Genomic DNA, 14,556 nt, shown 5'->3' on the forward strand with positions numbered 1-14,556 from the left:
ATTTCCCTCCTTCTGGTTTCTGTACTAGATTTCCGATTGCTCTTTTTTATGATCAAGGATTTTTTTTTTTTAACACTGCCTACCCATGCACCGACCATTGCTCTGAACTCCGACTACGATTCTTGGATTTAACCCAATAAATCCCACACGAGAGCATCTTGCAAATATGTCCTAGCTCATGTTTTATTTTTATTTAGTTATTTATGTTTATTAGTCTGCATGTACAATTCAGTTACGATGCTTGTGGATAATGTACTTTATACACTGAATTTCTTAATCTTCACATTCAAAGGTTCTCAAATTTATTCTTAACCCTCACAGAAACATAAAATACCAAGAACAAGACTTCTAGGTTGGAGACACATCCCATCTCTACTCCATGCTCTCGTTTATTTATTAATTCATTCATTCTTTCAACTGCTTTATCTTGGACTTGGTAATACGTGACACAAATCAAATGCTGGGTGAGACACCAATCCATCACCGGAAATCTCTCTCTCTCTCTCTCTTTCTCTCTCTCAAAACACACACACATACACCTTGATGCAATTAACAGTAGCCAAATCAAATCATATACCAACTGCAAATGTAACATTATCTCACCTAAACCTCACACTGCCCCAACTCTCCCAAACTGATGAACAGGCTAAGCGGCTGAAAGCAGTGAGTCATTTTCACAAGTGCACAAACAACAGCATTTTTATAACATGACTCCTGGTTGCTCAGTCTGCATCTGTTATTTTTCATGCTTTATTATGTGTGGTTTAGTGAATTTGTGCACACTTCATGGATATTTATATTTTAATATGTCTTTTTCAGATCTGTGTAATTTCTGTGTGTGTGATTTTATATATATATATATATATATATATATATATATATATATATATATACACACACACACACAGAGTCGTGTGCAAAAGTCTTAGGCGCATGTAAAGAAATGCTGTCGACCAAAAATGTCTTAAAAATAATTAAATGAAATGTTTCAACATTTAAAAAAAAATACTACAAACAGTAAGCAGTAAGCCATAACAAATGAAACAAAGTCAATATTTGGTGTGAGACAAAATTCTCTTTGCTTTGAAAAAAAAAAAAAAATAGTAGTCTGAGGTCCCAGTGGGTGCAGTTTTATGTGGAAATGAGCTGTAGGTTTTACTGAGCATCTTACAGAACCAGCCACAGTTCTTCTGGACACTTTGACTGTCACACTCGCTTCTTCATTTTGCATCAAAACCCAACAGCCATCATTATGTTTTCTTTTTTAATCTGAAACGTGCTCTCATGTAATATGGTGCTCAGATACAAACTTTTTTTTTTCTGTAACATTTAATTTTGTGCTGGAAAACAAACTTTTGGACTCTAAAATGTTTTTGTACTGACTCGATAATGTAGAAATCATAAAATAGAAATCTATAACAAAGTTTGTATGAAAAAAATAGGGGGCTTAAGACTTTTGAACAGTTTTATATATATATATATATATATATATATATATATATATATATATATATATATACACACAACCCCGATTCCAAAAAAGTTGGGACAAAGTACAAACTGTAAATAAAAACGGAATGCAACGATGTGGAAGTTTCAAAATTCCATAATTTATTCAGAATAGAACATAGATGACATATCAAATGTTTAAACTGAGAAAATGTATCATTTAAAGAGAAGAATTAGGTGATTTTAAATTTCATGACAACAACACATCTCAAAAAAGTTGGGACGAGGCCATGTTTACCACTGTGAGACATCCCCTTTTCTCTTTACAACAGTCTGTAAACGTCTGGGGACTGAGGAGACAAGTTGCTCAAGTTTAGGGATAGGAATGTTAACCCATTCTTGTCTAATGTAGGATTCTAGTTGCTCAACTGTCTTAGGTCTTTTTTGTCGTATCTTCCGTTTCATGATGCGCCAAATGTTTTCTATGGGTGAAAGATCTGGACTGCAGGCTGGCCAGTTCAGTACCCGGACCCTTCTTCTACGCAGCCATGATGCTGTAATTGATGCAGTATGTGGTTTGGCATTGTCATGTTGGAAAATGCAAGGTCTTCCCTGAAAGAGACGTCGTCTGGATGGGAGCATATGTTGCTCTAGAACCTGGATATACCTTTCAGCATTGATGGTGTCTTTCCAGATGTGTAAGCTGCCCATGCCACATGCACTAATGCAACCCCATACCATCAGAGATGCAGGCTTCTGAACTGAGCGCTGATAACAACTTGGGTCGTCCTTCTCCTCTTTAGTCCGAATGACACGGCGTCCCTGATTTCCATAAAGACCTTCAAATTTTGATTCGTCTGACCACAGAACAGTTTTCCACTTTGCCACAGTCCATTTTAAATGAGCCTTGGCCCAGAGAAGACGTCTGCGCTTCTGGATCATGTTTAGATACAGCTTCTTCTTTGAATTATAGAGTTTTAGCTGGCAACGACAGATGGCACAGTGAATTGTGTTCACAGATAATGTTCTCTGGAAATATTCCTGAGCCCATTTTGTGATTTCCAATACAGAAGCATGCCTGTATGTGATGCAGTGCCGTCTAAGGGCCCGAAGAGCATGGGCACCCAGTATGGTTTTCCGGCCTTGACCCTTACGCACAGAGATTCTTCCAGATTCTCTGAATCTTTTGATGATATTATGCACTGTAGATGATGATATGTTCAAACTCTTTGCAATTTTACACTGTCGAACTCCTTTCTGATATTGCTCCATTATTTGTCGGCGCAGAATTAGGGGGATTGGTGATCCTCTTCCCATCTTTACTTCTGAGAGCCGCTGCCACTCCAAGATGCTCTTTTTATACCCAGTCATGTTAATGACCTATTGCCAATTGACCTAATGAGTTGCAATTTGGTCCTCCAGCTGTTCCTTTTTTGTACTTTAACTTTTCCAGCCTCTTATTGCCCCTGTCCCAACTTTTTTGATATGTGTTGCTGTCATGAAATTTCAAATGAGCCAATATTTGGCATGAAATTTCAAAATGTCTCACTTTCGACATTTAATATGTTGTCTATGTTCTATTGTGAATACAATATCAGTTTTTGAGATTTGTAAATTATTGCATTCCATTTTTATTTACAATTTGTACTTTGTCCCAACATTTTTGGAATCAGGGTTGTATATATGAGGTGCATTGAGTTGGCTATAATCCATGTACAATGAGACTGAGTGGAATAACTGTTTTATTCTATCCACATTCACTGAATTTTGAGAAACAGAGCATTTTTATTTTGATATCTTGCAAAATCGATAAATAAAAACTTTATACAAAACGTCTGACAAAATCATTTCCGCTTAGAACGTAAACAAACGGGCGAAATGACGGGAGCAATTTGTGAAAAATGTGATAATAATTCTTTGAAAATAAAAAAGATACGTTCTTATCATCAAATACTTTTACTCCATATTTTGTTGCTTTTTTATAATTTTTGGGGCTTTGTTTTCGAGTAGTTTTTCTTTCATCCTCGGTTGGTTCAGCAACACGCTTCGCTGTTTTGTTTTTCTCTACTCACGGTATATGAGCTGATATCCTAGTAGTAGAGTAGCCAATCAGAGTGCACGATTGCTCATATCCAGTGAATGTGGATAGAAGAAGAATATATATATATATATATATATATATATATATATATAAAAGAGATTTCATTATACATTAGCAGAGCAATATCAAGAATTCCAAAGCCACTAATCCCACTGTGAGCTGTGTAAATAAAAGACAAATAATGGAGCCTTGACCCTGCAGATGAAACATGATGCTGAAAGGTACCTATTATCTGATCAGTAATGGACATACAGTATTGTGGTCATTTTCTATAGATAGATTTAGTAGAGATGGCTGGCACACTTACAAAGTGCACTTATATAGCAGGAGTAGCTGATAAATGGGTCAATGACCATAGATTCAGTAAAGTGTAGCTAATAAAATGTCAATTCAGTGTAAATGCAGTCGCCAATATGAAACCTAGCTTCTAAACCAAGGGCTACAAGAATATTGTCATGTTTTATTTCTTTCATGAACTGAATTCAATTTAATTCAGCTCAGCTTTAGTCATATGCACATTATCTCTCAAAAACATTTCAATTATTAAAATGTATCACTTCACTGGTGCTTCAAAAACTGAAAAACATTTCCTCTGGACTGATGAACTCTAGTATTCGAAATACCCAGAGTTCTGGGTTACAATGATCCTGGATTGGATTACACTGAGACATGCTTCCAAATTCAGCTGCTCTTTCTCACCTCCTTAATCTGACGTGTGTGTGTGTGTGTGTGTGTGTGTGTGTGTGTGTGTGTGTCTAGTGAGAGGCATGGCTTATAGCAGCGTCCTCTTTTCTGTGCTGTGCACTTGCCAGAACTTACATGTTTGAATGAGGTGTGTGCAGCTGCTGTGGCTCCTGTTTCCTCCAGATACTCATCCCAGTTAAAGTCCAGTTCCTCTTCTCCACACTCCATGTCTGACAGAGACAAAGAAAGACAGGGAGAAAGTGAGACTGAGAGAAAGAGAAACAGAGATTATATATCGAGACAATCGCAGAGAAACTGAGAACAATATTAAGCTATAAATAAAGACTGAGTGAAAAGATCGACAAAGAGAGAGAGACAAAGTGAGAGACAGTAATGACACTAAGACGGACCGCCTATCTTTATGAACTGTTTGTTACCCTATAAAACTTTCTGCACTTCCCCAAAGTGTTCACAGCTCTCTTCTTTTCAGTAAACAGAATGAGTGATGTGGGAAGCACAAAGCCTGTGCACCATGCATCTTTTAACACAAGTGCCAACCTCTAGTGTAATGATGCACAACTGTGACACTCAACATTAGTCATACATTACGCTGGAAAGGAAGTGCAGAGGACTGTGGTGGTAAATCCCCTGGATTCCCAGTCATTGTTGGAAAATTTTATTTACATTTCTTTTCGTGTTGGGCTATTCCTATTTTTGGGCTATTATTTTTAAAATATTTTTTAATATGTTTCAAGGCAAATGAGTGCACACATGGTGTCCTTTGATGGACTGGTGTCCCGTGTAGATTGTGTTACTCCCTCAAAGCAGGACAAGCTCCAGACCCACCGTGACCCTGACCAGGATCAAGCACTTAGTCAAGGTGAATGAATGAATGTTTCAAGACAAGATAATAATCTTTAGATCCAGTGGCATAACCAGGGGAATGAGGGAAATTTGAATCTCAAATGGGTTCATGAGAAAAGCTCACAATATCCTCTTTCGTTTTATTTATTTCTTTTACCAATTAATATGTAGAACTATCGCTCGAATCATGACAACTGGTTTTGTGTGCTCCTACTGTGAAACATTACTGGGAGTCCCATTCAAACAAGCCACGTTTAAAACCCCGATTCCAAAAAAGTTGGGACAAAGTACAAATTGTAAATAAAAATGGAATGCAATGATGTGGAAGTTTCAAAATTCCATATTTTATTCAGAATAGAACATAGATGACATATCAAATGTTTAAACTGAGAAAATGTATCATTTAAAGAGAACAATTAGGTGATTTTAAATTTCATGACAACAACACATCTCAAAAAAGTTGGGACAAGGCCATGTTTACCACTGTGAGACCTCCCCTTTTCTCTTTACAACAGTCTGTAAACGTCTGGGGACTGAGGAGACAAGTTGCTCAAGTTTAGGGATAGGAATGTTAACCCATTCTTGTCTAATGTAGGATTCTAGTTGCTCAACTGTCTTAGGTCTTTTTTGTCGTATCTTCCATTTTATGATGCGCCAAATGTTTTCTATGGGTGAAAGATCTGGACTGCAGGCTGGCCAGTTCAGTACCCGGACCCTTCTTCTACACAGCCATGATGCTGTAATTGATGCAGTATGTGGTTTGGCATTGTCATGTTGGAAAATGCAAGGTCTTCCCTGAAAGAGACGTCGTCTGGATGGGAGCATATGTTGCTCTAGAACCTGGATATACCCTTCAGCATTGATGGTGTCTTTCCAGATGTGTAAGCTGCCCATGCCACACGCACTAATGCAACCCCATACCATCAGAGATGCAGGCTTCTGAACTGAGCGCTGATAACAACTTGGGTCGTCCTTCTCTTTAGTCCGAATGACACGGCGTCCCTGATTTCCATAAAGAACTTCAAATTTTGATTCGTCTGACCACAGAACAGTTTTCCACTTTGCCACAGTCCATTTTAAATGAGCCTTGACCCAGAGAAGACGTCTGCGCTTCTGGATTATGTTTAGATACGGCTTCTTCTTTGAACTACAGGGTTTTAGCTGGCAACGACGGATGGCACAGTGAATTGTGTTCACGGATAATGTTCTCTGGAAATATTCCTGAGCCCATTTTGTGATTTCCAATACAGAAGCATGCCTGTATGTGATGCAGTGCCGTCTAAGGGCCCAAAGATCACGGGCACCCAGTATGGTTTTCTGGCCTTGACCCTTACGCACAGAGATTCTTCCAGATTCTCTCAATCTTTTGATGATATTATGCACTGTAGATGATGATATGTTCAAACTCTTTGCAATTTTACACTGTCGAACTCCTTTCTGATATTGCTCCACTATTTGTCGGCGCAGAATTAGGGGGATTGGTGATCCTCTTCCCATCTTTACTTCTGAGAGCCGGTGCCACTCCAAGATGCTCTTTTTATACCCAGTCATGTTAATGACCTATTGCCAATTGACCTAATGAGTTGCAATTTGGTCCTCCAGCTGTTCCTTTTTTGTACCTTTAACTCTTCCAGCCTCTTATTGCCTTTGTCCCAACTTTTTTGAGATGTGTTGCTGTCATGAAATTTCAAATGAGCCAATATTTGGCATGAAATTTCAAAATGTCTCACTTTCGACATTTGATATGTTGACCTATGTTCTATTGTGAATACAATATCAGTTTTTGAGATTTGTAAATTATTGCATTCCATTTTTATTTACAATTTGTACTTTGTCCCAACTTTTTTGGAATCGGGGTTGTACATTAATAATGTATGTGCTATTTTAGTTTTTTCACTATTTTGATATACAGTGATAAAAATGGACAAATCTCCCCATCCATCTACCTCCATTCAATAAGCATCATGTTTCAAATCACACACTTATTCACCATTCTAGACTATTACTGAATACTAACACTAACCGGTTTTCCGATAATAAGCGTTTATATATTAAAACGAGCCTTCGAACCCACTGTATAGGTTGTTTTGCATACCAGAGATGGATTTTCCAGATTATTTAGATTAGCACACATACTTTTGAATGTAAGATCAGATAAATGCAGCTCACAACAACAATCAGGACAACAGTGGAAAGTTTTAAAGAGAAACAGAACTCGTCAGTTTGGTTAACATCATGCTTCATGAAATTGACAAACATTTAACAGTTTGATTTGGAAACCTGATAGACAGGGATGTTTGGGCTCTGACATATGATCTCATGAAAAAAACATATATATACACATGCGAGTGACCTAGTGGTTAGCGTGTCCGCCTCTCGATTGAGAGGTCGAGAGTTCTACTCATGGTCGAGTCACACCAAAGACTATCATAAAAATGGTGCCTACTGCCATCTGGCAAGGCACGCTGCAATACAGCTGTGAGTGGGGAGTCAAACTCTCATGGTTACCAGGGGACTAGCCCCCCACTGTAACCCTAGCTGTATAGGCGAGAGGCTGAGGGCTACAAAACGGAGATTGGTGCAGCCAAACGCACCATGTATGGTGCGAGAAGGACTTTGATATATATATAATCACTGGCCACTTTATTAGGAATACCCCTGCTGTTTTACGCAGTTCTCTAATCAGCCAAATCCCTTGACAGCAGCACAATACATAAAAATCATGCAGATACAAATCAAGCGCTTCAGTTTAATGTTCACTTCAAACATCACAATGGGAAAAATTGTGATCTCAAAGTATGACTTTCTTTCACTGTGGCATGGGTGTTGGTTTGAGCCAGATAGACTGGTTTGAGTATTTCAGAAACTGCTGATCTCCTGAGGTTTTCACACACAACAGTCTCTAGAGTTTACACAGACAGAATGGTGCGAAAAACAAAAAAAACACTGAGTGAGTGAGCGGCAGTTCTGTGGGTGGAAACAAATGCCTTGTTGATAAGAGAGGTCAGAGGAAAATGAGCAGATTGGTTCGAGCTGCCCGGAAGGATATAGTAACTCATATAGTCACTCTTTAGAACCATGGTGAGCAGAAAAGCATCTCAGCATGCAACAGCAGAAGAACACATTAGGTTCCGTTCCTATGAAGAACAGGAATCTTAGAATCAAGAATAAGTTCCTATTAGTGAGTTTGTATGTGTGTGGGTGTATGTGAATTAAAAGTCACTTCATGTCTTAAAGTAATGATGGATGTCGTTTCTCTTTACTTAGTTGAGCGGTTCTTGACGTAATATGGATTACTACAGTTGTGGAAAAGGGCTCATCTCATCTCATTATCTCTAGCCGCTTTATCCTGTTCTACAGGGTCGCAGGCAAGCTGGAGCCTATCCCAGCTGACTACGGGCGAAAGGCGGGGTACACCCTGGACAAGTCGCCAGGTCATCACAGGGCTGACACATAGACACAGACAACCATTCACACTCACACCTACGGTCAATTTAGAGTCACCAGTTAACCTAACCTGCATGTCTTTGGACTGTGGGGGAAACCGGAGCGCCCGGAGGAAACCCACGCGGACACGGGGAGAACATGCAAACTCCACACAGAAAGGCCCTCGCCGGCCACGGGGCTCGAACCCGGACCTTCTTGCTGTGAGGCGACAATGCTAACCACTACACCACCGTGCCACCCTGGAAAAGGGCTGTTTATTGTATTTTTACTATTTACTGTTTGATTTCAAATGCTAGCCTGGCAAGCCAGACTAAATGTGAATATTTAGTCTGGCCTCGCTCGTAGACATTTCCGAAGGGTGGGGGTGGAACAACCCACTGTCTTTCAAACTGTCTCTGTGCGTATAGGCCAACGCTCTGACCAATCAGCGCAACAGTGACTGTGACGTATTCAGAGTGACAGAAAGCAGTGGGGGAGGCCTTGAAATAAATAATTTTTCAAAATGCGTATTAATTAATAAACAGGTTCTAGATATTAAGAAGTTTGGAGATAATGACCACAAGTTTGGAGTCTGTACCACATACTTAACATACACTTATTTTTTTCAAGTGTTTTTCAAGGGTTTGCTTAAACTGTTTTTGAGAGTTTTTATTTTTATTTAGTGGTGTTTGGTGAAATAATTTCCCTTAAATTTAAAATAACGGGAAAATAAGAAACAATCAAAAAGTAAATGTTTCAAAGCTGTTTATTAATTCTTCGTACTGCACAAACTAGCCCATCCTTTTGGCTACGAGCGGAGCCAGCTGGTAGATCAGACTTTTGCCATAGCCGGTCGGCAAAACAGCGAAAATGTCCTTCTTGAAAAGGAATAAGCGGAGAGCCTCTTCCTGCTCATGTTTCAACGAAAATTCCAAGTCTAATTCTTCTAAAACTGATTCCAAAGCGGAGTCAAACATGCGCTGTTCACTAGCCGTAGCCATCTTTCCTGTTGTGCTTTCTCCAGCGTCGCGCAGCTTTGTCGTCACTCCTGCAAAAGCCCGCCCAAAGAATCCAAACAAAAACCTTGCGTTGTGATTGGCGGGCACGGTTTGATGCCCAGGGTGTTTTGTTGATATGGTGCGAGGCTAGACCCACTCGCAGGCAAAAAATATTTTTAGCCGCTAGGCGGGTGGGTCTAGTTTACTAGGCTATTCAAATGCATTAAGGCGTCAAGAAATTGCACTAATTAATTTTTGACAAGGCACATATGTTAATTGAAAAGCATTCCAGGTGACTACCTCATGAAGCTAGATAAGATAATGCTGATAGTGTGCAAAGTGTCATCAACTTGGTAAACAATGGCTAATAGTCTCATCTCATCTCATTATCTCTAGCCGCTTTATCCTGTTCTACAGGGTCGCAGGCAAGCTGGAGCCTATCCCAGCTGACTACGGGCGAAAGGAGGGGTACACCCTGGACAAGTCGCCAGGTCATCACAGGGCTGACACATAGACACAGACAACCATTCACACTCACATTCACACCTACGGTCAATTTAGAGTCACCAGTTAACCTAACCTGCATGTCTTTGGACTGTGGGGGAAACCGGAGCACCCGGAGGAAACCCACACGGACACGGGGAGAACATGCAAACTCCACACAGAAAGGCCCTCGCCGGCCACGGGGCTCGAACCCGGACCTTCTTGCTGTGAGGCGACAGCGCTAACCACTACACCACCGTGCCGCCCTGGCTAATAGTCAAAATACAGAAAACCCTATGAATGAGTAGGTGTGTACAAACTTTTGACTGGTACTGTATTCGTCACCCTATCCCCAGTGAGAACCATCAAGGCTGAGCAGATAGCAGGGAAATTTAAGCATTGTCATCTGGAGCAGGAACTGTTATTTCGTGAGTGTTCTAGCAGTGCATATGACTTGCTGCTTCCTGTTGGCCTACTGCTACTGTAAACACACGTCATGTGTGGCATTGGTACAATTCTAACACACACAGTATCAACGCTCGAGGTTTAAACCTTCGTTTACACTTACTGCCCACTCTACTGGACGAACAGCAGGTCCACCTTGTTGTAGGTGTACTGTTCGAGACTCCATCCCTGTTCTTTTCTGCACACTGTCTGCGTTAATTATTCTCTACCCCTGCATCATCTGACCACAGCACTGCTATAGGCGAGATATTTTTGGCTCGTGGTCTGTTTCTCAATCCAGTAATCCCACTGAGGTGTGCAGTGTACAGTGTTCAAGATTCAGAAAAGTATTTCAGGCTTTTCTAATTCAGGTTTTAGCCTTGCCCGTATTTTTTTGTAACATCATTAATGTGAAAATTACAGTATATTAAGTATTACATCCGTATCTGTGTTACGGCTTGTGTAGCAAAAGTGTACAAAAAGGTGCCTATTTTTATTGACACTTCACTCGTCTGAAATTAAAAAGGGTGTATCGGAGGCACTTAATGCTATGGTTGGTTTTGTTTTTTCAGTTATAGACCACAGTATTGCTGTGCGCTTGCATCACACTCTTCAAAACTTCAGCAAGTGACTGGACAAAATTACCACTTCTTCTCTCTATCTGTTTCTCTCCTACAGGGGTAATCTCATTACATCATTATAATGGTTATGACATCACTGGACAGGGCTATAACGAGCCTAGGCTAAGCGTGTGCACACATGCACGCACACACACATACACATGCACAGTCATATTCAAAACATTCCTTTGCACATACCTGTACTTCAGCGGCATCTGGGTTTTTGTTTGTTTCTTTGTGGTTTGGTGGAGGGGTTGTATTTTTTTGAATCGGGGAAACATACAGTAGACGTGTGTTATTGAAGAATAATTCTGTGTGTTCTCTTTCATCGGTTTCATCTGTTGATCTGGCTTCCTGTTCGATTCTCGGTCTCTCCTCAGAAGTCCAAGAATTCAAAGCCGTTTTTACTTACAACAATTTTTTTTTCTGTCTTTCACTAGCTACAGCTATACCTACAGTAATAATCTATATTAGTTGTGGCAAATTGTTCTGGATTTGAGTACTCGAATAACCACTACTGCAGCTCCGAGCGCTCGGACTCAGCCGATGCGAGCAACGATAGCTGTGAGATGTCAGTAATGTTACAAGGTTCCACCACTTTGAGAGGAGAAGCCAGGCGTATGGAAATGTCATGTGTCCTGGCTAGACAAACAAAGAGCGTACTGTTCAACATATTTTTATATATTTTCTATGCAAAATGAAAATGCCCATTCAAGCACTGACTCCCAGTGAAACTGTGCATCTGGGTGAGACCCAAAATGGTGTATTAAAAGCTTGTTCAATAAGCATTATTATTATACATACAGGACACTTTTTCCATGGAATAAAAACGTGTATTCTATTCCCTTCTAGCGTGTTCCATTCATTTGGTTTGATAGCATGCAATATTGTTAGCATATTGCTTATCCTACGTGCATTACATCACTCTACCCAATGGAGAATCATATCTCATCTCGTTATCTGTAGCCGCTTTATCCTGTTCTACAGGGTCGCAGGCAAGCTGGAGCCTATCCCAGCTGACTACGGGCGAAAGGCGGGGTACACCCTGGACAAGTCGCCAGGTCATCACAGGGCTGACACATAGACACAGACAACCATTCACACTCACATTCACACCTACGGTCAATTTAGAGTCACCAGTTAACCTAACCTGCATGTCTTTGGACTGTGGGGGAAACCGGAGCACCAGGAGGAAACCCACGCGGACACGGGGAGAACATGCAAACTCCGCACAGAAAGGCCCTCGCCGGCCACGGGGCTTGAACCCGAACCTTCTTGCTGTGAGGCGACAGCGCTAACCACTACACCACCGTGCCGCCCCCAATGGAGAATGAGCATTGAATATCCATCCATCCATCATCCATAACCGCTTATCCTGTGCAAGGTCGCAGGCAAGCTGGAGCCTATCCCGTATGGGTGGCACGGTGGTGTAGTGGTTAGCACAGTCGCCTCACAGCAAGAGGGTTGTGGGTTCGAGCCCAGCAGCCGGCGAGGGACTTTCTGTGTGGAGTTTGCATGTTCTCCCCATGTCTGCGTGGGTTTCCCCCACAGTCCAAAGACATGCGGTTAGGTTGATATGGGATGGCCTTGGGCTGAGGTGCCCTTGAGCAAGGCACCTAACTCCCAACTGCTCCCTGGGCGCTGTTAGTATGGCTGCTCATTGCTCGCATGTGTGTGTTCACTGCTTCAGATGGGTTCAATGCAGAGAGGAAATTTCACAAGTGTGTGATGAATAAAGTTGTGCTTTCTTCTTTTCTTTCAGCTGACTATGGGTGAGAGGTGGGGTACACCCTGGACAAGTCACCAGATCATCACAAGGCTGACACACAGAGACACCCAATCATTCAGACCTACGGTCAATTTAGAGCCACCAATTAGCCTAACCTGCATGTCTTTGGACTGTGGGGGAAACCGGAGCACCCGGAAGAAACCCACACAGACACGGGGAGAACATGCAAACTCCACACAGAAAGGCCCCCGTCGGCCACTGGACTCAAACCCAGAACCTTCTTGCTGTGAGGCAACAGTGCTAACCACTACACCACCGTGCCGCCAGTGTCGAATATGGTTTATGATATCGCATGGTTGTCAAGACAACATGACATCACACGTCGGAGCTGACGCGAATATCCAATGAGAAAGTTTTCTGCTGTGCATGCACAGAAGCGTTTCTTTGTTCGCCAGGAAAGAAAAAGACACGTTGAACACCCGAAACACTATCAAAACTTCATTAAATATTCTTCACGCATATTTACAAGAGAAAAACATACCAACGGACATCGAAAAACTGGAAAAGAGAGCAATAGCTGAAACATTCTCAAAGTTTTTCTTGGAGGTGAGGAAAAGTGACCCCTCCCCCATTCTTAACTTTTTGTAAAATCTATAATTGTTACATTGAATGTGTATGTATAATAATAATCATATTGGCTGGCTTTTTTTCATGGCATCTCAGACATACTCCATTCAGCTACTCATCTTCAACTCATTCAATATCATGCTGGCTGAATGGAATATATCTGATATAACACGAAGAAAGTCATTAATTGTAATGTGCCGGGCATATAGGACAAAAATAGGTAAAAGCTGGGATATTTGATACTCTTTCTCTAGCTTGTTCAGAACTTCCATCCATCCATTCATTGTCTGTAGCCAAGATCTTGCAGTCACGTGACCGGAAAGTACACAGCCGCCATCTTGTCGGTAAAAAACACCGCTGAATACTGCTGCACTCGTGTACAAAATGGATAAATTTCAACCGACGGACTACACGGCTCATTTTTCTAATTAACAGATAATTAGATATATGTCTAAAATAAACGACCTACAGATTAGTGACCCTTATGGCTTACCGGACGTAGTTTTCACGACCGTGTCAGTGGATATTGAACTGCCAGAGGTGGAATACCCAGACGTGTATAATTACCTCATAAACTTTCCCTTGCTGTTCAGTGGTGAAGCACTGCGTGCTTATAAATCTCTGGACAGTTATCTTTACAGAAATTCATGTGACCCCTAAAAGTGTAAAATAATTTTATATCTAGAGACTACATTGATTGTCACACCACTAAAGACCCAATCCACCCCCCCGCCCCAAGCCTTTTCTCAGGTTCCCACTTCCCGGAATTTTTTATTAGAGCAAGTCATAAACTTATGTTGCGAATAACCACATGGATATACTGAAATAAATACATGGCGAACCTGAGATGAAATGGTCACTGCACAGGCGCCAGTGATTGTTCTATCCAGTCGGTTCCCATGCCTTGTTCTTGTTGTTTGCATCGGCCCGGCTGATAGCAGCAATCCACTTTGCACGCCTGTCAGGGTCCCGTGGCAGCCTATGAAACTTTCTTCCCGATTTCTGACCTCTCCTGTTGTGGCATTTATATGCCATACAACTCTCCGGCATTGTGGCATGGTAATATTTGAAGATTTGGGCGAAAAAAACCCCAAAGTCAGTGTTGGAAAGACGGCGGAAATATGGCGTTTG

General features: G+C 41.2%; 1 protein-coding gene across 3 annotated transcripts in view; it reads right to left on the reverse strand.

Moving 5' to 3' along the window:
- sfmbt2 (Scm like with four mbt domains 2) overlaps nucleotides 1–14,556 on the reverse strand; it is a 152,183-nt gene that overhangs the window by 91,082 nt on the left and 46,545 nt on the right. For all 3 annotated transcript variants that reach the window (XM_060902974.1, XM_060902972.1, XM_060902973.1), the window contains exon 3: nucleotides 4,370–4,464. In XM_060902974.1, coding sequence (XP_060758957.1) covers nucleotides 4,370–4,464 — 95 coding nt within the window. The remainder of the gene's footprint in view (nucleotides 1–4,369; nucleotides 4,465–14,556) is intronic.

The sequence above is a fragment of the Neoarius graeffei genome, chromosome 21, assembly GCF_027579695.1.
Source record: "Neoarius graeffei isolate fNeoGra1 chromosome 21, fNeoGra1.pri, whole genome shotgun sequence".
Classification (NCBI taxonomy): domain Eukaryota; kingdom Metazoa; phylum Chordata; class Actinopteri; order Siluriformes; family Ariidae; genus Neoarius; species Neoarius graeffei.